Source organism: Muscardinus avellanarius (genome assembly GCF_963383645.1).
Source record: "Muscardinus avellanarius genome assembly, chromosome: 4".
Taxonomy (NCBI): Eukaryota; Metazoa; Chordata; class Mammalia; order Rodentia; family Gliridae; genus Muscardinus; species Muscardinus avellanarius.
This window is the reverse complement of record NC_137789.1, coordinates 88,988,512-89,015,164: the sequence shown is the minus strand read 5'-3', so window position 1 is coordinate 89,015,164 and position 26,653 is coordinate 88,988,512. Positions and strand designations below refer to the sequence as shown.

Here is a 26,653-nt window from a genome sequence, read left to right as displayed (position 1 = left end):
TCCACAAAAACAAGTAAAAAGCAAAAGACCAAATGGGAAAAGCAGTCTTGCATTTACAAAGGTTGCGGGTCAGCACAGTCAGAGAGAAATACAGCAAGTACTTTTTCTTATGGGAAAAGAATTTATGCTTGAACATAGAAATCAGATGCGATGATGTTCTGTTTTGCTTTGTGGTCTCAGATGAAGGAAACCAATAAATCATAAGAAAGCTGATTTCAATAAGCCTCAAACTAAGATTCTGTGAATGGTTCACAAAATTACTGGCACAGTTACTACCTAGACACAAAAACATTTTCAGTATTTTTCCCAATCACTCCCACTTACTGCCCAACCCCAAAAGTTCTTTAACCTCAGGAGACAATTATCCACTAATCCTACAGCCTCTCGTTGACCTCTGCCCATTCCAGGGCTTCTCTGTGGCCGACCCAGTTTAAATTCCAGTGTCAACCATTAAAACTACTCTTTCCCAGGCACCTCCACTCCCTGTTCCCACCCTCAACTACTCATCTCTTGGCAAAATAACAATCCTAGCTAAATCCAATTCTGTGCCTGTCTGGAACCTAAATCCATGAAAACAAATGAGGCAGAAAAAATATCAGATGGGCTAGTGGCCAATGCAGGGTTAAGCATAAGCAGGCTTTTTCCTACCCCAAGGCTCCAGACCACCCTTCTCTAAAAGCAGTTACTTTTAAAAACTTCTTGCAGATTCTTTATCTGCTGCTTTAAAATGTTAATCTTCCCCCAGGTTTATCTTTCTCAAGAACCTGGGAACCATCTTTGAACTGTACTCATAGAAGGAAATATGGAAAAAGAAGGAATCCTTCTTTTCTCCCCAGTCTCTGTGGGAGGACAGGAGCCTAACTTCCATGGGGGAACTAGCGAACTCAGATGGCCTCATTTCATTGAACGTCTTCTTCCCTACTCAAGTACCTTTCTTGGAGTTCTCCTCCAATATTTTTTGCTAGCTCAGCCTACTATTTAAGCACCCTCCCACTTGCCTCTCAAGGAGTTGAGTCCAACTTCATTTCCCCATTCCAACAGCTTTGAAGACACTCTTTTTGGCCAGTTTTACTGGGGTAAGGGTTTGTTGATGTGAAGTGGGGCCTTCCTGTCATCTGCTAAACCTGCATTTCCCTAGCCCATTCTTCCATTTTTCTTGCTCTTCTCTTCCCTTAATTTATTCATCCATCCTCATTCTCAGATAAGGCTCTTGCCTCTACATCACTGAGAAAATAGCTGCCACCAAAAAAGGTTTCCTGGAGTTCCAGCCACCCTGTCAGCCCATGGGCATGTGTGCCCAGCTGCTCTGCCTTCTGGGTTCTTTCTTTCTGGTAGTGGGTATGGAGACTGGACCCAGGAGCATTCCAACTCCAAGCGACACCTCCAGCCCTTTTTATTTTTTAGTTTTGAAATAGGGTCCAGCCCTTTTTATTTTTTAGTTTTGAAATAGGGTCTTGCTAAGTTACTGAGGCTGGCCTCAAACCTTCAATCCTATCTCAGCCTCTTCAGGTGCCTGGGTTACAGGCATGCAACACCAGGCCGGGCTCGCCTTCTTTGTTTCTATGGGCACAGGGGAAGCTGCTGTCTTGTGCCCATGCAAGAGGCTGTCCATACAACCTCCTGTGTCTTCTGCTTCTCCACTATGGCCTGTGCTGAGGCCGGGCAGAAGGCCTGGCAACAGGAAGGATTAAAAAAGGTATCTGCATCACCTTCTGTGAGGCAGAGAGCTGAGCATGGAGAGCAGAGACCAGCGGGTGCAGGTCAGGGCCCACCGGCCCACAAGACAGCAATTCAAGTTAAGGACTGAAATTGGGCAAGAGACATTGGTTCCTCAAAACCCAATTTTGGCCAAGAAGAAAAGAGCAGATAGGGAACCTCAGTAATGTTAAAAAAAAACACCTCCCCAAAACTTCAGTGGTTACTCTCTTTTGGGGACCCCCTCCCTCGTGTGTGTGGGGAGAGCTGTTTTGTCATCCATCTTCCTTGACTTAAAATAAACTTTCATATTTCTATACCCCTCATTAGACATTGGACTTTATATTCATCGAAATCTACTGGACAAAAATCCTATTGTCCCATTCTTACCTATGAACCCCACTCCTGCCTTTGTTGTTGCAACAAAATCAAATCCCAAATTTTGTTGACTTTTCCTTGAGCCATTTCTTTCTCTTAGATATTAAATCACAAAATGTCTCTGGGTTTCTTCCAATTTTTACAGTCTTTCACTGATTTTCTCTTCACTCCCAGTCTCTTATATTCAAAATGCCAAGGTGCTATCTCATCCCTAAAGAAAAGGGTGGAATACCACATCCCTAAATTCCCTTTTTTTTTTATTTCCAAACACATAGCCAAGTTAAAAAAACAATGAGAGTAATCCTAGGCCAGAAAATGCAGATCCATATTACCTTGAAGGTCCCTGGCTTTCTCTTCTGCATCCCGGGTACTAGGGCAGCTAGTGTTAACTGTAGAAGCTACTTTATTGCATATATGCCAGGACAGTTGCTCCTTGGGATGCTGGTCATGCAAGCAAGCAAAACAAGCTGTTGCAGAGGCTGCCGCAGCTTTTGCAGACTAACATATGAAACACCACTCTGAACGGGGACTGGCTCGGAACTGAGGATGCTGTGGAATGGATACAGTTAGCGCATTCAGCCAGTCACAGATCTCTTATAGACTTTCCCCCCCAAATCCCATGCCTCCCATACTATTTTCCAGAACTTCTTTTGGCCTGTCCACTACCCCACTGCCCTGGCACAAACAGGCTGTTGACAAGACTTAGGGGTCAGTCAAGGATGTAGTCCATGCCTTCTTCATTCATTCACTTTTTTTTAACCTCCATGGCTTCCCCTTTCTGCCACAGGCAGAAAGTTTATTACTTAAGTTTCTCTTCAGTACCATGTTTTTGAGATCCATTCAGGCTATTATAACAACGCTTGTCTCTGCCTCTACATAGTATTCGTCCACAGGCGCTCCCCACAGTGACCCCAGGGAGCCAACAGCTCCCCACCCTCAAGCCCCGCTACCACAAACCAGCTACCTGCCAGAGATCCCAGAGCCTCTCATTGCCCTGCGTCTTACTCCCCGTGCAGTCCTCCCCAAGGCTTCTCCCTTGCAATCAATAATACCACCACCTTTCTCATTACTCATGCCAGAAACCCTGGAGTCATCCCTGAATCTCCATTTCCTCTTGCTGTACCTATCTACTGCAACAATAAAGCTTCTTAGTTTACCTTCAAAATGAGTCATGTTGAGACTTATTTTGATGTTAAACTGCCACAGCCATCTTCTTCAAGAAGTGAGTCATTAACTCTACGGCTCTGCTGAGAGCCTCCAGTGACTCCCATCCCAGTCCAAGGAAAGGACAATCTAACCGCGATGGACAGAAGGGCCACCTGACCTCCCTGCTCCAGCACCGCTTCAGATACACCTTCTTCTGACACCCTAGTCTAATCCCATCTTGATGACCCCCTGGCTAATCCTGCAATTCCCCAAGGGCACACATCCCCGAGAGGCTGCATAGACATCCTTGATTCCAACACTCCGTCACTTCTTTATTCAATTGGGAACTTTAATTACACACGCTGATACCTCCAACTCCATCTACTCTCCTCCCTGGCTTGAATTCTTCTCCTTTGCATTTATCTCAACTAAACAATATCATACCAAGCTGGGGATGGTGGTACAGACTCATAGCCCAAGTAATTGGAAAGCTGAGACAGGAGGATCACAGGTTTGTGGCCAGCCTCAGCTACTTACTGAGATTTTTTGCAACTTACCGAGACCCTGTTTCAAAAATAAAAAATAGGGCTAGGGCTAGAGCTCAGAGGTAGAATGCCCCTGTGTTCAATTTCCAGTACTGAAAAACAAAACAGAACCATACCATACAGTTTAATTTTTACCCTTTCTCCCTCCCTTCCTCTCTCTTTCTTCCTCTCTCTCTCTCTCCTATTGGGGCTCACACTCAGGGTCTCAGTCTCACACATACTAGAGTTGGCAAGTACATCTCAGCTCCTGAGTTATTCCCTATGTTTATAGTCTATCTTACCTCTACCCCACCAAATCACGTAAACTCCATTAAATAGTGTTCTTTTCTTTGTTGTTGTTGTTTTGTTTGTTTTCATTGTTGCATTCAAAAGTCTGAGAAAGTACTAGAACACAGTAAGTATTCAATAAATAAATTATAAAATGGTAAGAACAACCAATAGGAAGTCTGAATTCTAACAAGGTAATAAAGAAACTTGATCTGAAAATAAGATTCCAGTTGGGAAACACATCCTCAGGTCACCCTCTGCTCCAGCGCTGGCTGGCCATTTGCACCTGATTTTAAGTCTACTTTGAAAGATTCCTTAAAAGTCTGTTTCTTGGATCCCACCCCTGTTTCCATCCCATCAGGTGTAAAAGCCTTTCAAACCTTTCTCGGGCTGAGAGGCTGAAGTGCAAGCATCTTTCTGACCCACTAGGCCAGCAGGGCCCCGTTTCCAGTTTCCAGGCATGTTTAGGATTCCTGTTGCCACCTCCTCCTGTCTGTTTTCCCCATTTTATTCCTTCCAGTTTATAAATCCTGCACTTAGCAAGCTCCTACTTCTTTGCAGAGCTGAGCTCAATGTATTTGCTCAGAATCTTTCCATGGCCATACAAACTATCTGTTTCTCATATTTAACTTATTGGCTTATAATTGCAATTACTTTTTAACTTAAATGGGTGTGGGTGATTACTCCTGGTTCTCCCTTTCTAGATGTAAACTATGAGGGAAGATCTGTGAACATTTTATTTGTTGTTTTCTTGCCCCCGATTGTAGTGAACATTAATTGAATAAATGAAAACACACGGATGAAGCTGATGTGCATTGTTCCCCTGGCTTGCGCTGTCTCCATCTCACGGGTCTGCCTGGGCTACTGACTTGCCTTCCAAATTCTTGAATCCATTTCTTGTTCCCTGACCCTGTCCTCCATGTTTCCTACTTGAGCTAGGGTGACCTCTTTCAGACTGATAATCAGCTTTGCCTTCACAAGATCAGAATAATCAATTTTGAAGGAATATTCTAAAAGGAGGCTTAACAGGGTAAGTAGAGGTGAAATCAGATACAACTGGCTGGCACTGGAATTGCTGGATTCCTATCAATGCAGCTATGCTTTCTCAGCACATAGGAACACAGAATGTATTATTTTTTCAATCTAAAACAAAACTCAAAGGCCCACTACCTTTAAGAGATCGCATTTAGTCACACACACACAAAAAAAAAACAAAAAACAAAACATAACTGCTTTAAATTTGGTCAGGAACTCATGGTTTTGTGTAGAGAAACTTCCTTCTGCTGCTGCTCAGAACCTGTCTGTCTTGGCTCCACAGGTTCAGGAAAAAACAAGTAACCATGACATTCCACATTCAGGCATAAAACTGTGTGTGTAAAACATCCCATATGCTAATAAAATACATATTCAACTGCTAATACCTGTTGTAAATTTGCTAATCTGAAGCTTCCAGTGGCAAAAACTGATTTTGCATTATATTACTTGAAACAAGGGGGAAATACTCTGTCTGCTGTTCCTGGAAGTCAAGGTAACATATTTTTCTTCCCTCTGTATTTATGTCGATTGGCCCATTTCTTACTGGGTGTAAATGTCAGGTGCTCTAAGCTGGTTTTCATTTGCAATCAAATATAAGCTCATCCTGGAGCTTAGAACACATCTTAAAGGTCTCTGTCTTTGTGACTTGTCATCACACAGTTGTGGAAGAAGCCAGCCTAACAGGCTGACCCATCTCAAAACAAAGGCTAAGCACAATTACCTCTTCAAGGACGTCAGCGAGCTTGCTAAGGATCTCTTCAGGAAGGCTCTGGAATGTTGGAACGCTGAAAAACAGAACAGAGGATGGGACTGAACACAGGGATGGCAACCTACACCTGAACAAAATGCAAACACATTTCATGGCAAAGAATCTGCAGGTTCACATCAAAGCAAGCATTTAGCCTGCTTTCAAGCCTCACAAGGGAAAGCTGTGTGGGAAGAGACGCTCAGAGGTTTTGCAGAACTGCTTCCACATCACACATCCACGTGACTGCGGGTGCCTCAGCTACAATGGAAACAACTAGTGGCCCCGAATCCATTATTCGGCTGTCCCCAGATCCCTCCCAGCTCCAGCTTTCTTCCTGGTTCCTCCATATAGGCCCCCAGGCTTTTGTTTGTTTGTTTTAAAATGGGGTCTCCTTCAATTTGGGAGGCTGGCTGTGAACCTGAGATCCTTCTGTTTCAGCCTCCCAGATACACTGCTATGCCCAGCTCCAGCCATTCCTTAAGACACAGTTTGAAGAAACACTCAAACTTGTAAGTAAGCATTCATTGAACAACTTTGAAAAGCTATCCACTGTCCCCAACCCTTCCCCAGCTAGGTCAAGTTCTCCTATTGTGAGTTTTGTTCTTGTTTTTTGATTTTTGTTTTACTGTGCTAGAAGGCCTCAGGCATTCTAGGCAAGGACTTCGCAACTGAGCTACTCCCCCAGTGTGTGGTACTCGGGATTGAACCCAGGGGCATTCCTCAGCTACAACCCCCAGTCCTGTTTTCCACAGCCTCCCTAGGTTGCTGAGACTCTCACTAAATTGCTGAGGCTGTCCTGGAGCCCATGATCCTCCTGTCTCGACCTCCCAACAACTAGTCATTCCAAGTACAAGCGTGCCACCATGCCCAGCTTATTATGAACACTTTTATCTCTTACTACAACTATAATTAGACAATTAATCAAATGTTTGTTTTGCATATCTTCCCTGCCATAATTAAAACTCCACAATGATAAGAACTACAACTGCTTGTTCCGCTCCGTGTTCAGTGATTTTACAAAGAAACTCAACAGCACATGTTCAGTGGAATTATGAAAACAAGGATTTGTCGGTGCTTCATAGAACAGCAATGAGAGAAAAATGCTGAAATGCCCTAATTTAATTAGAAAGGTCTAGAGGACAGAAGAGAGGAGTGTGGAGAGAGTTACTCTGGAAATCAAGCCAAGGAAAAAGATAAACAACAAAAGACCATTTTATATTTTTAAATATATGTTGCAATCTTAAACCCTAACAAGGCCACCAACCATACCCTGTGAACATATGCACTGGAGTAATAAAGACTTCTTACGTTTTGGCAGGCAATCCTAAAACTTTCCCTGCTTTGCATTATAGTGTCTTTATCTGTAGCAGATGTAGGCACCAGTGTTTTCCTTCTCCAAAGTTTATAAAAAATGCTCTTAGCTCCCTCCGGTCCAGAGACATTTCCCAGCTGCTACTAGGCCCTGCTGCTGGGAGTTGTCGGGACTTGTCTCAGGACATGGTTCTTTCTGGTTTCTGGATAGCATCTATAAGGGCCCCGGTAAACCCATTCATTTCAGAGATCCCCTTGGTCTCCAGTTTTGTTTAAAAGCAATTATTAGGACAATACAGGTAAAACAAGGAGCCTGACCCACAGTGCCATGAGAATGGAAAAGGTTAGCTCCCTTCTGCCACCCTGACCTCCTGTTCATTCCCATGAAACAGCAGATAAAATGTTGAGTGAACAGAAACACTGTTTATAAGCCCAGCATCTCGGGAGCCAAGACAGGAGGATCACAAGCTCTAGTCCAGGCTGGATAACTTAGGCCCTGTTCCAAAATAGAAAATAAAAAGAAAATCCTATAAAGGAGCAAACAAGACAACCTAAAGGAGGAGAAAGGAGGGGGGAAGAGGAAAATCTCTAAAACACACAATGTACTTAAACAAATCGAAGTCGACCACTAAGCAAAGCAAGGGAAGAAGGGACGGGGAGGGATTGGGGTGGGAATTGGGTAGGGGTTAAATCAGTGATGTGTACATGTATGTACGTACAAGATTTTTATCCCAATGCGATGTATGAATATAATGCACCAATAAAAAATTTAAAAAAGAAAAGAAAAATAACTGGGTTATAGTTCAGTAATAGAGTGCTCCAAGTTCAATCCTCAGTACCCCAAATTTAAAAAATGATGCTGAATGTGCAAACTACCCAAACAATGGCTTTAAATAATGGCTTTAAATGGAAAAGCAAAATTCCTCAACATGTATTTCTTGAAACTCCACTGCAAAGTCAAACTACAATGCAGGACTAAAATCCCATTTAATTGCATCCCGGTGCTTGAATAGAAAAGGGACCATAAATGAGTGCATATACATTTGCATGTCTGATAACTGAGTTATTACTAGCTCGATTAGAGTAATACAAGGAAAAAAGCTGTAGCATATTGTTCGGATCTAAGCATGAAGTTATGCTGATAATTTGTCACTAACTCTCATTACTTAGGGTAAAGCCTGTTGATAAAACCCTGGGGTTTTATGCAGAGGTACAACAATTCACCCAAGACCATCTGTTCCACCAGATTTACTGCCTGGTCTGAGCCCTGTGGGTTTTCATTTCCAGAAGGTAGTCTATTTCAGCAGCTGGATGGTACACATCACAGAAAGAGACAGAAGAAAGGGGAGAGAGCTGCTTACATGAGTGCACAGGTTGAAAATTTAGTCCTTTGTTCTTTTCTTTTCCTTTCTTTCTTTCTTTCTTTCTTTCTTTCTTTCTTTCTTTCTTTCTTTCTTTCTTTCTTTCTTTCTTTCTTTCTTTCTTTTTTTTTTTGTACTAGGAATTGAACCCAGGGGCAATCCTCAGCTACACCCCCAGTCCTATGTTTTAGAGTCTCCCTCAGTTGCTGAGAATCTCACTAAATTACTGAGGCTGTCCTCAAACCTGTTACTCTTCTGTCTCAGCCTCCCAAGTACTGGGGTTACTGTGTGCACCACTACACCCGGCTCCTTCCTTGTTCTTTTAATGAATTATATTTCCATTTCTTATAAGGTATTAGAACGAGTTCCTATCCTATTGAGTACTTGTGGAAAATGCAAACTACAACTGAATTTTATATATGGATTCCTTCTTTTGACAGTCCTATAACTTCTAATGCCATACTTTTTATTTTAATCTAGGCTGTATCTATGTTAAGCAATACTATAAAATTTTATTATAATGAGAGATTTTTAACTCGTGAGTGAAAAAAATATTATCTTGAACATAGAATATGCTACATAAAAAAAAAAAAATGAAGCCGGGCTTGGTGGCACACGCTTGTAATCCCCGCGCTTGGGAGGCGGAGACAGGAGGATCGCGCAGGTTCAAAGCCAGCCGCGCTGGCTTCTCAAGAGACCCTGTTTCCAAATAAAAATGTATAAAAAAGGTCTGGGAGTGTAGCCCAGAGGTAGAAAGGTTTCCAGCAACCCCAGTACCACACACACACAAAAAAAGAATAAAGATATAGAAGGACATTTAAAATACATTTTATAACTTTAACTTATTTTTAAATTATTCAAAACTTTGTATGACATTTATTATTAATTAAATTAAGGATAATATTTTAAGAAGTATTGTAAGAAATGACCAGTATTATCAGATACACTTCTATGTTTAACACAATAAAAATCATTTGACAGAAAAATAAGTGCCTTCGCTTTAACAAATTGCTCTGTAAACATCCTCCTAACCATCCTTAAAATCCTAAGGTGTCTATTCTCCAAGCACTAGATAAGTTCTGTCATGTAATTAATTTGCTAAGAATTACCAGCCTACCAGTAGCCTGAATACCAAAAACAAAACAACTGAGGATGTTCCCAGTTTGAAATTCTATTCATGAAATATATTAGCTGGATTTTCTCAAATATATCGAAAGACACAATTGAGACTCTAACAATTTGGATAAATGATAATTCAAGATAAAGTTTTCTAATTTAGAAAACTTAAAGCAAATAATTACAAGGAAAAGCTTCCAGAAAAAAAAATTGCGTAAGCACTAGAGAATATTTTTATTTATGTTGAATAATTTATTGTAACAATTTACATGCTAATTACAAGAAATTCTTATAAATACATTCAAACATTTTGGTTCCTTAAGGACTTGGGATAGGCCTGAAGTAAGAGGATGTACTCTTTTTTTTTTTTTTTTTCAGTACTGGGGATTGAACCCAGAAGCATTCTACCTCCAAGCAAACCCTCAGCCCTATTTTTAATCCTTTATTTTGAAACAGGGTCTCATTAAATTGTAGAGGGCCTCACTAAATAGCTGAGGCGGAGTGTGAACCTGCGATTCCCCTGTCTCAGCCTCCCAAGTACTGACTAGGATTGCTAGTGTACACCACCAAGCCCAGCAAGAGAATGCACTTACGTGTAATATAATAGAGATTTAAAATGTGGTTTTTAGCCAGGCATGGTGGCAAATGCTTAAAACCCCAGTATTTAAGAGGCTAAGACAGGAGGATCAAAGGTTCAAGGCCAGCCTTAGCAACTTAGTGAAACTTTGTTTCAAACAAACAAACAAGTGTGGTGGCACATGCTTATAATCACTGTACTTGAGACAGGAGGATATTTTTATTTATGAGGTTTGTAGCCAGCCTCAGGAACTTAGTGAGTCCCTGCTTCAAAAGTAAACATGAAGGAAGCTGTGGGTCTATATCAGAGGTAGAATGCTCCGGGCTTCAATCCTCAGTACCACCACCACCACCACAAAAAGTGGTCCTTCCCCATTGGTCTTTCTAATTGAATCAAGTACAGACTTGGATCTGTGATGCCAGTAACACAAGATGAGCTGGAAGTGCTTTGTGTTTGCTGGGCACTGGGCTAAGGGTGTTCTAGAGAGTACATTTTATTCTTACAACAGCCTCTGGGGTGGCGCCCATAAGCAGAGAACCCCTGGGCTCCATCCTCAGACCACAAAACAGGTAAATTAGTTAATTAATTAATTAAAGCATTGTACAATATTTTTTCACTTTTCATTGAAGGTGTTAAAAAATGCCTTTCAAAACAGAGCTATTTATTTCTTTCTTTATTTGTGTGGTGCTGGAAAGCCAGGGGCTTCCTACCTCAGATCTACATCCTCAGCCCTTTTTGTTTATTTTTTAAATCTGAAAACAAGGTCTCAGTAGGTTGCCGAGGGCCTCTCTAAGTTGTTGAGGCTCATGCCAACTTGCCTTCCTACTGTTTCAGCCTCCCAAGTTTATAAGCGAGCACCAATACCCAGCTTCAAAACTGTGATTTATTCTTTTGGATAGCTTTTTAGTGTAAAAAAATGTTAAATAAATTGAAGAGCTGAGAGAATACCTTACGAATCACCTACATCATTCATCACTTGTTGATGTGCCATTTCTGATTTATCTAGCTTCAATCCACCTCTTTCTTTATGTGTGTTCCTAGACCATTTCATATATATTTCTAGATGAAACATTTGAGACTGTTTCAGATATTCTGAAATAACCCCAATACTATTATCATACATAATATCAACTCCATAATGTCATCTAATATTCATTCCACATTTAAATATCATTATTCAAAATTATCATTATTCTTTTTTTAAAATCAAGATCCAATCAAAATCTGAACATTCTGGCTGTTATAACTCTTTGACCTCTTATTCTACAACAATCCTCCTACCTTCTTCTCTCTATAACATTGACTTTTTGAAAGATTAAGGACAGCTATATATATATATATATATATATATATATATATATATATATATATATATATATTGGTGGTACTGGGGTTCCTGGAAGCCCTTCTACCTCCGGGCTACACTTCCAGACCTATTTTATATTTATGAAACAGGGTCTCTTAGGCCAGCACGGCTGGCTTCGAACCTGCGCGATCCTCCTGTCTCCGCCTCCCAAGCGTGGGGATTACCAGCGTGCGCCACCAGACCCTGCAGGACAGCTATATTAATAGATATCCCATGTCTTCCTTTGTCTTTGGGATATTACTTCTGATAACCTACTGTTAACATTAAGTAGAGAGAATTTTATTACAACCATGTGTTACTACACATGGCAGTAACTTAGAGTGTGGCCCAAATGTTCTTAAAAACTTTTCATAAGGTTTTCAAAGTTAAAACAACTTTAAGCCAGGTGTGGTGGCGCATGCTTGTAATCCCCGCACTTGGGAGGCGGAGACAGGAGGATCACTCAGGTTTGAAGCCAACCGCGCTGGCTTAAGAGACCCTGTTTCAAAAATATAAAATAGGTCTGGGAATGTAGCCCGGAGGTAGACGGGCTTCCAGGAACCCCGGTACCACCAAAAAAGAAAATAAATTTTAAAAAAACAACTTTAATAATAAGTCTAAGCTGTAATTTGCCTTTGTCACTCTTACTCTTTCACATATATTCAGTAAAACATTCTGTGGACCACCTGACATATGATGACATTGTTACTTTGAATGCCGAATGAAATGGATACTTATATGCTGTGTTGTATTTTCGAGGATTTCTTTTTTTGATATTTTTGGTTCTGGGTATTGAATCCAGGGGCATTCTACCTCTGAGCTATATTCCCAGCCTTTTTCTTTTTTTTTATTTTGAAACACCATGTCATTAAATTGCTGAGAAGAAGGCTATGTTACTGAATCTGGCTTCCAACCTGTGACCCTCCTGCTTGGCCTCCCAGGTACTGGGGGGTTCATGGGGGGCACTACCATGCTTGGCTCTAGGATTTCCTAAGGTAGTTGGTTTATAGTACAAGTGGGATGTTTATAGAAATTAGTATGCTTTCAGCACTTCTACTGTGCACTTACCAATTAATTTTCATTATTTGTTATTAATCTTACTATCATCCAATGAATCATGTTTTTTAAATAGGGAAGTTTGACTTGGTTAAGCAGAAAAGCAAGAAGTAAAATCTGGATGTCTTGTTTTGTAAAAGTGGTTTTATATTTCTTTAAAAACATAAATATGACACAACAGGTAATGTTTTGATTCACAAATGGGGAAAATCTAGTCCAAATAGACTTAGAGACACTGTAAATAAGAAATAAAAACACAATAATAAAGGTTATCTTTCAGCACTTACATGATAATAATTTATCTTATACAACAATACTTCTGAGAATATTATTATGCCAGTTAGGTTATGATGCCATTTTGAAACAAATCATTCAAATATTAAAGAAAAATAAATTGAGCTTTCAAAAAGTAGACATAGAGAGCTTTTCAGTCTTTTACACAGCTTTTCAAATTACAAATGAAAGAGTGAGTGAAGTGCCTCCCGGTTCAGGCACCATATTACACTGACCAGAGCAGCCCGCACAATGCTCAGAGACCATGACTTACAGAGTTCACTTTTCTGAACGCCTGCTGGATGGAAAGTCAGTAAGAGAAACCACTGCACTGCCTCTTCCTAATGATAGGAGATCTTTCTGAACCAAAATTTTAGCTGCAAAGACTGAGTTTAGATTTTGCCTACAGAATTTTACCTCTTTTGCACTAAGAGGGATTGAACCCAGTTACAAACCTCATTAGCACCTTTATTCTTTATTTTGAGACAGGGTCTTGCTAAGGGTGGGGGCATACAATTTCCTTGCTCAGCCTCCCATCGAAGCTGAGATGCCATCATGCCGGGCTAGATCGTACCTCTGCCTTACAATGGCTCAGTGGCTAGATTTGCTGACTTATATTCGTCAAGCTAGACGATTAGGCCGGGTGAGCAAATGCCTTTATTGGGATGGTAAGATCTGAGCACAGATCTGAAGGAGGTGCAGGTGACTGCTCACTGGAAATCTGGGAAGAGCAAGCAGGCAGAGGGAAGCGAGTTAGCAAAGGGCTGTGAGTGTCTGGTGGCTTCCAGGAGCTGCACAGAGGTCAGGGAGCCTGGGGTTCACTGAGCTGAGGCTGGTCGCAAACCTGGGACCCTCCTGTCGCAGCCTGCCAAGTACTGGGATTACAAATGTGCCACCAAACCCCCCAGCTCACATTTATTTTCTGTCAGTGCTATTTAACCTGCATTATACAATGGCCCCCACCCTTTAATAGATGCCTCTTATTTAACTAGATTACGATAACTAAGAGGGATTGTTTGTGCATGAAAGTACTTTAGATAAAGCAAACTATAGAGATTGGAGGTATATTTTATCTTCTCTGTGATAATGTTTTAACATCTTCTTATATTGGAGAAGTAATTGAGATTACTCACACAGATATTATAATAAAAGGAAATCTAGTCGAATTAGGCTTTGCTACTGATAGTTAATACTATGTCTTCAGTAAGTTATTCAACTGCTCTAAATTTCAGCTACCTTACCTTAAAAAGACAAAGGAAGAACCAGGCATGGCTGCCCACCCGTGATCCCAGTACTTGGGAGACGGCGATAGGACGATTACAGGTTTGAAGCCAGCCTCAGCAACTTAGTGAGACCCTCTTTCCAAATAAAAAATAAGTAAGGCTGGGAATGTAGCTTAGTGTTAGAATGTCCCTGGGTTCAGTGCCAGAGAGAGAGAGAGAGAGAGAGAGAGAGAGAGAGAGAGAGAGAGAGAGAGAGAGAGAGACTGACTCTTCTATATAGGACTATGTCGAACATAATACAAATAGTAAATGTAAAGCATTATGAAGGTGCCTGATACAAAGTAAATAGTGAACTTTAGTGACCATTACAAATTGCATATATAAATATAAGTGTGTGTATACGCACACACACACACACATACATATGTATTTCTTAGTATTTTTTTTGTTTAAGAATTCCAGTAATCAGACAAACTTATAATGCGTCAAATATGAATTTCAGACTAGACTCATGAGTGCTGAAATCTATTTCTTTATTTTTTAAAATTAAAATATACTTGGTTTGAGTATCAGCCATTCTTTTTCAGTGGGATATTTAGTCACATACATTGTTCAGCTCTCTACCAAAGACATACCTGAATCGAGACAGCACTTCATACTGCATAGGTGGGTGTGATGTCTCTAATGTTCTTGCTGTCGAGGTCACACAGGACCCTGGATGTGCACTGGCTTTCTGCCTTTGTGCACAAAAAGGAGAAAGGGGGATTTGCTCCAGCTTAGAAACCTGGTGCTTCATGTCAACTTTTCTAGAAAATTCCATGCAGAGAAACCTACTCTTGGAGACAGAGTTCCAAAGGCTTTCTCTTTCTTCTATCTATATGTTAAAAAATGGAATTAAATCTTAACTTCTCTCCCTGTTCAAAAGTAAACTCAAGATAGTTTAAAGACCTAGAAATAAGACCAGAAACTTTGAAACTTCTAGAAGAGGGCATAGGACCAACATTTCAATATATAAGTACAGGTAGAAACTTTCACAATAAGATCTCAAAAGCTCAGGAAATTAAAATAAGAATTAATGAATAGAAGGACATTAAAATAAAAAACTTCTGTACAATGAAGAAAACCATCAATATTCTACAGAGAGAGCCTACAGAATGGGAAAAGGATTTTTACTTCCTATCCATCAGACAAAGGTCTAAAATCTAGAATATACAAAGAACTTAAAAAGCTTAACACTAAAAAACCAAACAACCCAATAAAAAAATGGGCAACCAAAGTGAATAGACTTTTTAAAAGAAGATATTCAAATGGCCAACAAATACATGAAAAATGTTCAACATCTTTAGCAATCAGGGAAATGCAAATTAAAACTACACTGAAATTCCATCGAACCCCACTTAGAATGGCAATCATCAAGAATACAAATAATAAACACTGCAAGGATGTGGGGAAATAGGAACCCTATTACATTGTTGGTGAGACTGCAAAGTACTATAGCCACTATGGAGATCAGTGTAGAGGTTTCTCAGAAGATTGGGACTGGAGGTACCATATGACTCAGCAATAGAGCTCCTGGGCTTCTTACCAAAGAATATGAAATCAGGATATTATTTATTATTATTATTATTATTAATTATTATTATCACTACGATGATGATGATGCTGGGGATTGAACCAAAGGTATTCTACCTTGGAGCTACACCCCCAGCCCCCCAGCCCAATTTTTTTATTATTTATTTGGAACAGAGTCTCACTAAGTTGCAGAGGGCCTTACTAAGTACCTGAGGCTGGCCACAAACCCAGATCCTCCTGTCTCAGCCTCCCAAGAACTGGGATTACAAGCGTGCACCACCATGCCTGGCAAAATCAGAATATTATATTGTAACTTGGAAACCCATGTCTTTATAGCAGCACAGTTTACAAGAGTCCAATTATGACACCAGCCTAGTAACTGTCAACAGAAGAATGGCTCACAAAACTTTGGCATATACATACAATGGAATTTTACTCAGCCATAAAGAAGAACAAAATCATGTCATTTGCAGAAAAAGGGATGGAACTCAAGAATATTATACCAGGTGAAATTGGCCAATCTCAAAAATGAGTAGAGGTATGTTAAGAGATACTCGAAAATAAGGGCATCAGATAGATGAGCGGAGACTCCAAGGGAGGGACTGAGGGAGAGTCGGGAAGGAAGGAGGGGGACAAAGTCATAAAGAATTTAAGTGCAAATAATGCTATGAATGTATACAAAATTACCAATCCTGATCTCAAAGACATAAGCAGGAAGGGTGAGGGAGAGGGAAGGACCTGTTGTGGGGAGTACCAAGAGTCATACGCCTTTTCATTGTTCTGGCACCTTAATGTCCCAATACTATGTAAAAAATTAGCAAAAATTAGTAAAAAAATTAGTAAAAAATTAGTAAAAAATTAGTAAAAAATTAGCTAAAATTATTGACTGGCAGAATCTTCTTATAAAAGACTATTATTCTGGGTCTTTTCTTTATATAAAATTCATGACTGATTTTTTTTTTGGATGGGAATAATCTATGATGAAGTATTATCTATGATGAATTATTATTTTATGATGTTTTATTTTGCTGATCACATAGTGAGTCTGCCACTTGTTCTGTCTGAAGCTTCAAGCCCCTGGTGACTGAACCCTGCTCGATCTCCTGTCTCCAGGTGTCTGGATATGTCTTTTCCAGGAACTCCCAGGCTGGGGGCCCACTTGATCAAAGTGGGTCTGGAACACACCTGCCTACATCTGCGATCTAAGGACTCTTCATCCTTAGTTTAGGCTGTTTATAGAAATAAAAACAGCTTTCAAAACAGTATTTCTGAATTACATCAATAGTTCTTTTACACCAAAAAATAGGCTGTATGAATAAATAAGAAAATTTTATAATTATATTGTTTATTATTATTACTATTTGGTACTGGGGGTTGAAGGACATTCTACCTCCGAGCTACAACCCACACCCTTTTTTTATTTTATTTTTTATTTTGAAATAGGGTCTTCTAGGTTACTAATGGCCTCACTAAGGTGCTGAGGCTGGCCTTGAACCTGAAATCTTCCTATCTCAGCCTCCCAGGTACCAGGATTACAGGATTATTAAATAACATAATTTGACAAATTTTTCTATTCTAAGATTTATTAGAGATTCATTTTGTTTAAAAAGAAAATAAAAAAGAACAACAAAAAATTTAAAAGCTAACAAGTGGAAAGGGTATTTTCCAAGCTTATTGAACCAGAAATGCTCTTCACTCAGGAATGCCTATTAACTTATTGAGAAACTGAAATTCCATGCTACATAGCTGAGAAACACAGTTTGGATTAAGGTAACAAGATTAATAGCCTCTGTTCTTAACATAGAATACATTTTTGCCTGACTTTTTTATGAATTGCTCCATAGTTTTAATTTTTTTCCTATGGGACTAGGGATTGAACCCAGAGGCATTTTACCTCTGGGCTATACCGCTCCCACCCCTGCCCTTTTTACTTTTAATTTTGAAACAGGGTATAATGGTTTGGAAATAAAATGTCCCCCTGGTCCTCCTAGAAAAGGGGCAGCAAAGCAGGGCTTGGCTATGCTCTCAGCAGCGGGTGACTCCACTGTAAGGAGGGATTGATCTGAGCAGTGGACTGCTCTGGGAGGGTGTGGCTGGAGATTGTGGGGCCTGGGCTGGGGCTTTGGGCTGTCTGTGGCTCTGGTAAACTGGACCCTCTCCATGAGCAAATCAGTTTTCCTCCCCTAAGTGATGTGGTCAGGTCTTTGAATTATAGTAGTGAAGACGCTGACTAAGACACAAGTCTCGCTGAGTCAGTCCTCCTGTCTCAGCCTCCCAAATACTGAAATTACAGGCATGTGCCATCGCCAGCTTCATCCATATTTTTAAGATGAAGTTCAGTCAAAACCTTCTCTAAGAGCATCTAGATGCCACATCTGTGCTGGGATGGCATTACGATTACCAATTTATTTATCTGCTTCATCCTATAACCGCAAATTCCTGGCCACTGGCTCACAACATCTTTTTGTAAATCAACCTTTATTGGGACGCAGCTCATGCTGTGTATATTATCTACAGCTGCTTTCATAAGACACAGCATTGTGTAGATGCAACAGAGACAATAGTGCATGCAAGCACTCTGGTCCTTTTTTTTTTTTTCTTTTCTTTTCTTTTCTGCTCTCTTTTTTGTTGTTGTTGTTTGGTGGTTTTTTGTTTGTTTGTTTTTTTTTTTTTTGGTACTGGGGATGGAACCCAGGGGCATTGTACCTCTGAGGTACACCCTCAGCCCTATTTTTTAGTCTTTTTTATTTTTTGAGACAGGGTTTCACTGAGTTGCGAAAAGGTCTCGCTAAGTAGCTGAAGCTGTTCGCGAACTGTGATCCCCCATCTCCACCTCCTGAATGCTGGGATTGAAAGCGTGTGCCACCATGCTTGGCCCTGCTGTCTGTCCTGTTAGGAAAAGTTCGCCACCTGTTGTTCTAGTCTAGTAATAACCAGTTCCTTCAGCTTAATACCTAGCAAGTGAAAAGATGCTCAAATTTTGTTTCATAAAAAAAAAGGAAACTGTCAAGAACCTCAATTGAAAGCCAACCGAATGGGAGAAGATTTTCACCACCTACTCCTCCAATAGAGGACTAATATCTAGAATATACAGAGAACTCAAGAAACTCAACACTAAAAAAACAAATAATCCAATAAAAATGGGCAACTAAACTAAATAGACACTTCATGAAAGAAGAAATTCAAATGGCCAATAAATGTATGAAAAAAAATGCTCAACATCATTGGCAATCAGAGAGATGCAAATCAAAACTAGCCTGAGATTTCACCTAACACCAACTAGAATGGCAATCATTCAAAACACAAAAAACAAATGCCAGCGAGGGTGTGGAGAAGTGGGAACTCTAAGACATTGTTGGTAGCATTGCAAATTAGTGCAACCACTTTGGAAAACAGTATGGAGAATCCTCAGAAGAATGGGAACAAATCTACCATTTGATCCAGCAATACCACTTCTGGGTATCTACCCAAAAAGAAGGAAACCAAACTACCAAACTAATGCATGTGTATCTATGTTCATAGCTGCACAATTCACCATAGCCAAACTGTGGAACCAGCCAAAATGTCCATCAACAGATGAATGGATTACAAAACTGTGGGATATGTACACAATGGAATTTTACTCAGCCTTAAAAAAATACAATTTCAGAATTTATAGGGAAATGGATGGATCTTGAGGACATTATGCTAAGCGAGATTAGTAAGTTACAAAAAGTAAGGAATCGGATGCTTTCCCTAATATGTGAAAGCTAAGGTGAAAGGGGTCATAGGAGAAACTCCAGGTGAAAAGGGAGATCCTATACAGGAGCAAATAAGGCAGCCTAACTGTGGGGATAGGAGGATGGGGGGAGGGAAACTCTTTAATGTGCAGGATGCACCAATTCATATCATAATCAACCACTAAGCCAAGCATGAGAGGGAGGGATGAGGAGGGAGTGGGGTGGGGACTGGGTGGGGCTGGCTGGGTGATGTGTGCATTTAAGTCTACACAATTTTTTTTTCTTCATCATGATGTATAAATACAATGCACCAATAAAATTCTTAAAAATGAAATAAAAGCTTTTTAATACTTGGAAAATAAAAAAAATGTTTTACCTCTCAAAAACAATCAAAGAATATCTTAACTTGAGATAAAATGTGAGGGATAGAAAATACAACTCAGGTCACATATGCATAGGTTTCTCTAATGTTAAAGTTGCTTTTTACTATGTCAACTTGAAATAGAGATTTGAAGTTAACTCTTGATAAAAAATAATCCCTGTGTATAAGTAAATAATGTAAAGATAACATAGAATGCATAGGGCACTCTTTAGGGAATCTATTACACATTAGTTTTTAATATGAATGTTTCTTCTGCAATATTATTTTGAATCTTTCAAATATGTGAATGTTTACTTTTCCCTTTGGGAAATAATTTCTGAATACAATTGTTTAATAAGTACCTTTTCCTGGAATGCAAGCTATGTTGCTTTTTGATATATTTCATCCTACTCATCTTAAATCACTTCTTTAGCAAGAATGTTTCTTTCCTAATTTAAACATTTTAGAAAACACAAGAATACAGGAAATAAATTTTCATGCTCAAAAAAAAAAAAAACTATAGCAACTTATTGGAATCCTTAACGAAGTGGCTTTGCTAGTAATGCTTAATGACTAATGCATTCATGACTAATGCCTAGTTAGTTAAATTAAAATCAAATCCCTGCCTTTTAAGAGGTTTGTCATAATGACAAATTAAGTGTACCAAGAAGTAGATAGTAGAAACAAAATTAAATGGTATCAAGTGATATAATCATGTTAAATCCCTTTTACCATAAGACCCAGCTCAGAGAATGCCTTCTATAACTAATTCCTGTTAGAAACAATTATTATCCACATTTTAAGTAACTTTGCATATATCATGGTTAAGAGTATGTTTTACAAGCCAGGCATGACAGTACCTTTACTTGGGAGGCTGAAACAGGAGGATCACAGGTTCATGGCGAGCCTCAGCAATTAAACAAGACTCCTAGGAACCTAGCGAAACTCTGTTTCAAAATAAAAAATAAAAAGGGCTGGGTGTAACTCAGAGGTAGAATGCTTTTGTAATCAATTCCTGGTACCCAACACACACACACACACACACACACACACACACGTAGAGTTTACACACAGTGGTCCCATGGTTTGCAGAGATGTTCTGATACAGGTTCTCTGCCTCAGAACATTCTGCCTTGAGCATTCAGGTCTAGCAGAATTTCAGCACTAGCTTAGAAACGCTCAATCGTCATTTATGTATTGAATAAAAAAATCAAACACAACAAATAGTAATATGAATTGCTAATTATTATACTACTTTGTATAAAAGAGAACAAACTGCCTGTTAATGGTAGTCAATAAAAAGGGAGAATCTTATAAAACACTGATTTTCTTTTGAACACTAAATTTAAGTAGAAATTATAAGTCTTATGAAACTTTGATTCATTGAAAGGTGCATTACCTTAACAAAATATTTATGTGATGAAAAGAATAATCCTGCTTTCTGAGTACTTGCATTTTAAGAGCTTTTCTTAATTATGCTAACAATAATTATAACCATCTTTAATATGTATTTAGCAGCCAGGCATGGTGGTGCATGCTTGTAATCCCAGCATTTGGGAGAGTTCCATCCCAAGACCTACAAAAAAAAGATTATATATATATATATATATATATATATATATATATATGTGTGTGTGTGTGTGTGTGTGTGTGTGTGTACATATATATGTATATATATGCATGTATATATATGTATGTGTGTGTATATATATATATATATATATTCAGCACTTACTATGATCTAGATAGCCTTTTTCTAGTTTACATGTGTCTTTTCATTATTTCATTAGAAGAGTTTCCATTCTACCACAAAAGAATACAATTTATTCAATGATATATTTTACTTCCATTATCATATAGGTTACTTTTCAGGTAACCTGTAAAACATAGCTCTGTCCTAGATTGATGTGTATTTCTGATGAGTGGGTTTTCAATTCATCATTTGGTTAATTGAATGAATTCCATATAGAAGTTTTGTGCAATCAGGCAGAATACTATATAATCTTAAGAATTATCCCGAAGTATCTGTAAGTGATAAGTTAGTATCTTTCAGACTGACAATTTGTTTTTGGGAGACAGCTGTCGTAACCCAAAAGAGTGAACTGAATAGAGTTTGTAGATATTAAGACAGAATAATATTATGGTAAGAATTGCTGTAGAATAAAAGGCCCGAGAATCCTGTCAGGAACAGAAGTAATAAACAGCATTAAACCGGGAAGTGTGGCGCATGCCTGTGACCCCAGTTCTTGAGAGGCTGAAGAGTTTTGCAACACTCTCAGCAACAACTTATGAGGCTCTTGGCAATTTATCAAGACCCTGTTTCCAAATTAAGAATAAAATAGTCTAGGTGTGTAGCTCAGAGGTAGGATATCTCTGGGTTAAATCTTCATCAACACACACACACACACACACACCACACACACACACACCAGTATTAAGCAGAAAACAAAGATCAATTATATGGGGGGGAAACCAGGTCATTCTCACTTGTTTTTTTTTTACAAGCAATCATAGCATCATTATATTTTTACCATTATGAGACACTTAATAATTTTAGACCAGCCTTTGACTATTTCTGCTATCATTAAAATTTAAGTTTGCTATTTTATAAGTTATAAATGTAAGAAGCCTGCAAAACAGCATTTAATGTCAATTCAAGCTTAATTGTCTTTTTTTTTTTTTTTGGTGGTATGGGAGTTCCTGGAAACCCTTCTACATCCGGGCTACACTCCCAGACCTATTTTTCATACTTTTAAATCTGGAAACAGGGTCTCTTAAGCCAGCACACACGCGGCTGGCTTCTAACCTACGCGATCGATCCTCCTGCCTCCGCCTCCCAAGCTCGGGGATTACAAGTGTGCGCCACCACGCCCTGTGCTTAATTGTCTTTTTAAAGAGATGTTTTTATGTCTATAATATAACCATTAAATTATTGTTTATAATGTGCTAAGAATGATATTTTATCATTTTAAGTGCCAGACTTGTTGCTAAGTAACTGACTTTAAGTTAATCAACCTCTCTGAGTCTGTTTTCTCATCGCAAAGTGGAAATAATAATTGTAATAGAATTTCTATGAACTAACATACTCTACTGTTCAGTAACTCATTAGCTGCTACCTTTAGAGTCTCTTGCCCACTTGTATATACACTAGGAAATAAGAATTTTAAGGTTTTTCTCCAGTTACCTCAATACGGCACTTCTCAGTGTCATAATTTGGCCCTAAACGCCAGTGGGAATTCTCAACCAATATCGCCGGGTGTTCATTTGCCAAAACCTTAGCCTGCTCAACCAGCAGCCTCACTCCCTGCGCTGTGTATTGCCCCTGCTGCAGGATCAGGCCACCGTGGAGAGAGCTAGAGGCCTTTTTAAAACATAAAACTATTTCTATGATCAGCCCATAAAAGCCCCCGTGGTCTGAGGGATAATAGAAGAATTGTAAAAATCGGGATAGGAGTAGCAATAACACATTGGGTTAACGTGTCAAAGTACACTTTGCTGGAAGGGAAGACCTTGCACTTTTTCCATAAGTAAACTGTGTATAATCCGGCCTGGCGGCACAGGCCTGTACTCCCCATACTTGGGAGGCTGAGACAAGAGGATCACAGGTTTGAGACCAGCCCCAGCCACTTAGCAAAACCCTCAGCAACTTACCAAGACCTTGTTTCAAAAAAAAAAAGTAAGTATAAAGAGCTGAGGGTATTGCTCAAAAGTAAAATGTTCCCAGGTTCAATTCCCAATACCAAACAAATTTTTAAATATAAAATTATAAATTTTAAATGTGGTACTTCTGGTGCTTTAGTTAGATGACTATAATCTTATTGTCAATAGCTATCAGTAAGTGCTTTTCCCTGTCATGACCCAGCTCAGGTGTATAGCAGAGAGCACAACATTAGGGGCTGAGGTTTCTATAACTTTAATGGTTGAGTGCTTGATTTGGGTATGGGGGATTGAACCCAGGGGCATTCTACCCCTGAGCTACATCCCAAGCTGTTTATTTTTATTTTGAAATAGTTTCACCAAGTTGCTGAGGCTAGCCTTGAACTTGTGATCTTCGTGTCTCAGCCTCCCAAGTGTTAGGATTATATGCATACCCCACCACACCTAGCTAACTTTAGCTTAAATTTTTAATTCCTTCTCTTTATTAAAGTACAAACTATATACAGAAATCCCATGAGCTCAATGTATACCTTTTGATAAGTTTGGACATATACATATATCTGTGAGCGCATCCCCATAACCAAGGGACTGCCAAAATCCCTTCTTTGTGTTCTTTTGTGGAATATTATTTTGTGTGTATGTGTGGCAAGAACAATCAACATGAGATATATCTTAACATATATTAGAGTATACAATATCATAGTATTACTTATTAATTAAAATCGTTATTACTAACAGTTGTTATAGAGCAAGCCTCTAGAATTGATTCAACTTTCATAACAGAATATTTTTATGTGATACTGTGAATGGAACCTAAGGGCCTTCTACCTCTGAGCTACATCCCCAGCCCTATATTTTATTCTTTAATTTGAAAAAAAGTTTCACTAAGCTGCAGAGGGCCTCACTAAGTAGCTGAGGCTGACCAAGACATGGAAACAACCCATATTTCAAATAGTTCTAGGTAAAATAATATATATTAGCTATAATAATATTGTTAGATTCTAATATGCTTTAGATCAAGTGCCAAAGTTGATGTTTTAAAAGACTGCAACCTAGCCGGGCGTGGTGGCGCATGCTTGTAATCCCCACGCTTGGGAGGCGGAGACAGGAGGATCGCGCAAGTTCGAAGCCAGCCTCAGCTACTTAGTGAGGCTCTCAGCAACTTGAGACCCTGTTTCCAATTAAATATAAAATGGGTCTGAGAGTAGAGCCTGGAGGTAGAAAGCCCCTGGGTTTCACCCCCAGTACTAAGAAAAAAAAAATTAAGAATAAAAAAACTGAGCAGGGGGTGTAGCTCAGAGGTCAAAAGCCTCCGGGTTCCATCCCTAGACCCACCCACCACAAAATAAATAAATAAATAAATAAATAAATAAATAAATAAATAAATAAATAAAATAAAAGACTGCAACCTGCAAGGTCAAACCTGACAAGTTGTACAACACATGTAAATGTGGTAACAAAGAGTAAAATTTTGCCAGGCATGGTGGCCCACCCCTGTAATTCCAGAACTTGGGAGGCTGAGAAAGGAGGATGGCAGGCTCAAGTCTAGCCTCACCAATTTAGTGAAACTTTCAGAAAGCAAGTAAGACCCTGTTTCTAATTTATAGATGATAGATAGGTTATAGATAGATGATAGATAGATAGATAGATGATAGATAGATAGAAGGTATAGTGGCTAGAGATACAATGCCCTTGGGTTAAATCTCCATCCTCTCTCTCTCTCTTCTCTCTCTCTCTCTCTCTCTCTCTCTCTCTCTCTCTCTCTCTCTCTCTCTCTCTCTCTCATACACACACACACACACACACACACACACACACACACAAGAATATAATGTCTGTTCTGGCTTTTGTAAAAAATTTCGGCTGCACAATACATAAGATAAATCTTACTCAGGTAACTATATATGTGACAGCATAGTTGAATTTCATGTCCTCCCTCCAGTTTGGAGAAATTATGAAAATGTAATAAAGCATTAAAAGTATAATTCTTTTTTTTTCATGGTTTGGGGATGAAACCCAGAGGCATTCTACCTCCGAGCTACACCCCCTGCCCTATTTTTTTATTCTTTATTTTGAAACCAGGTCTCACTGAGTTGCAGAGGACCTCGCTAAGTAGCTGAGGCTGTCCGCGAACCGCGATCCTCCAGGTCTCAGCCTCCCGAATGCTGGGATTACAAGCGTGTGCCACCACACCCGACCCAATAATTAAGTCTTATGATAATCATCTGCTTTGGCAGGAAAAAAAAGTATAGAAACAGACTTGGGTTGGGAGGTGACATCAGGAAAGGAATAGAAAACGTCTCAAGATGAGAAGAGGCCAAGAACAGAGGCCTGCGAGTGGCCAGGCAACAGGCTGCATGTGTTCTGGGCCTGGGAACAGTGTGTGGAGCAGAGCTGTACAGCAGCATATTGTTGGAACTACAGGAGATCTGATAGGACTGGTGTAGAGCCTCAGGATGGAGAGGATCATGGTTCGCAGCCAGCCTCAGCTACTTAGTGAGGCTCTCTGCAACTTAGTGAGACCCTGTTTCAAAATAAAGAATAAAAACAGGGCAGGGGGTGTAGCTCAGATGTTGAATGCCCCTGGGTTCCATCCCCAGAACCGCAAAAAAAAAAAGCAAAAAAAGAAAAAAAGCATCTCTCTAAGTTGTTGAGTTGCTGAAGGCCTCACTAAATTGCCGAGGCTGGCTTCAAATCTACGATCCCCTTGTCTCAGCCTCTCAAGTACTGGGATTGCAGGCAGGTGCCACCATACTCAGCTACATGCAGACATCTTTTACGTTTTACCTGTATGCCTGACCTCAGCCTTGGCATCCACTAAGTCCAGTCAACCCTTCTTTAAACCATCTGGCTTTAAGACATTGCATTTTGGGGGTTAGGGCACAAACACAAGCTCTGTGACAATATACTTATTTGTCTCCTCTAAAACTAAACTTTTGTGATTACTAATCTATGACTCATTCGAACAAGACTATCACTGACATCAGCCTGTTTACTCTATGACATCTTCATTCCTATTATTTATTTGAATGGTATTTGGAAGTAGCAAAAGCCATCTTCTTGTTTTGAAAACCTTTCTTTTTCTATTGTAAGATGACTTTTTATTTAAGAAGTTCCTTTTTCTTTTTTCTTTTTCTTTTTTTTTTTTTTTTTGTGGTACTGGGGTTCCTGGAAGCCCTTCTACCTCTGGGCTACACTCCCAGACCTATTTTTACATTTTTATTTGGAAACAGGGTCTCCTAAGCCAGTGCGGGTGGCTGGCTTCGAA

At 39.5% G+C, this 26,653-nt stretch overlaps 1 protein-coding gene across 2 annotated transcripts in view; it reads right to left on the bottom strand.

Annotated features, from left to right (window-relative positions):
• Positions 1-26,653, bottom strand: part of PRKG1 (protein kinase cGMP-dependent 1) — a gene marked incomplete at both ends in the record, with an annotated part of 1,321,419 nt that overhangs the window by 318,998 nt on the left and 975,768 nt on the right. For both annotated transcript variants that reach the window (XM_080693971.1, XM_080693970.1), the window contains one exon: positions 5,788-5,851. In XM_080693971.1, the coding sequence (XP_080550097.1) occupies positions 5,788-5,851 (64 nt within the window). The remainder of the gene's footprint in view (positions 1-5,787; positions 5,852-26,653) is intronic.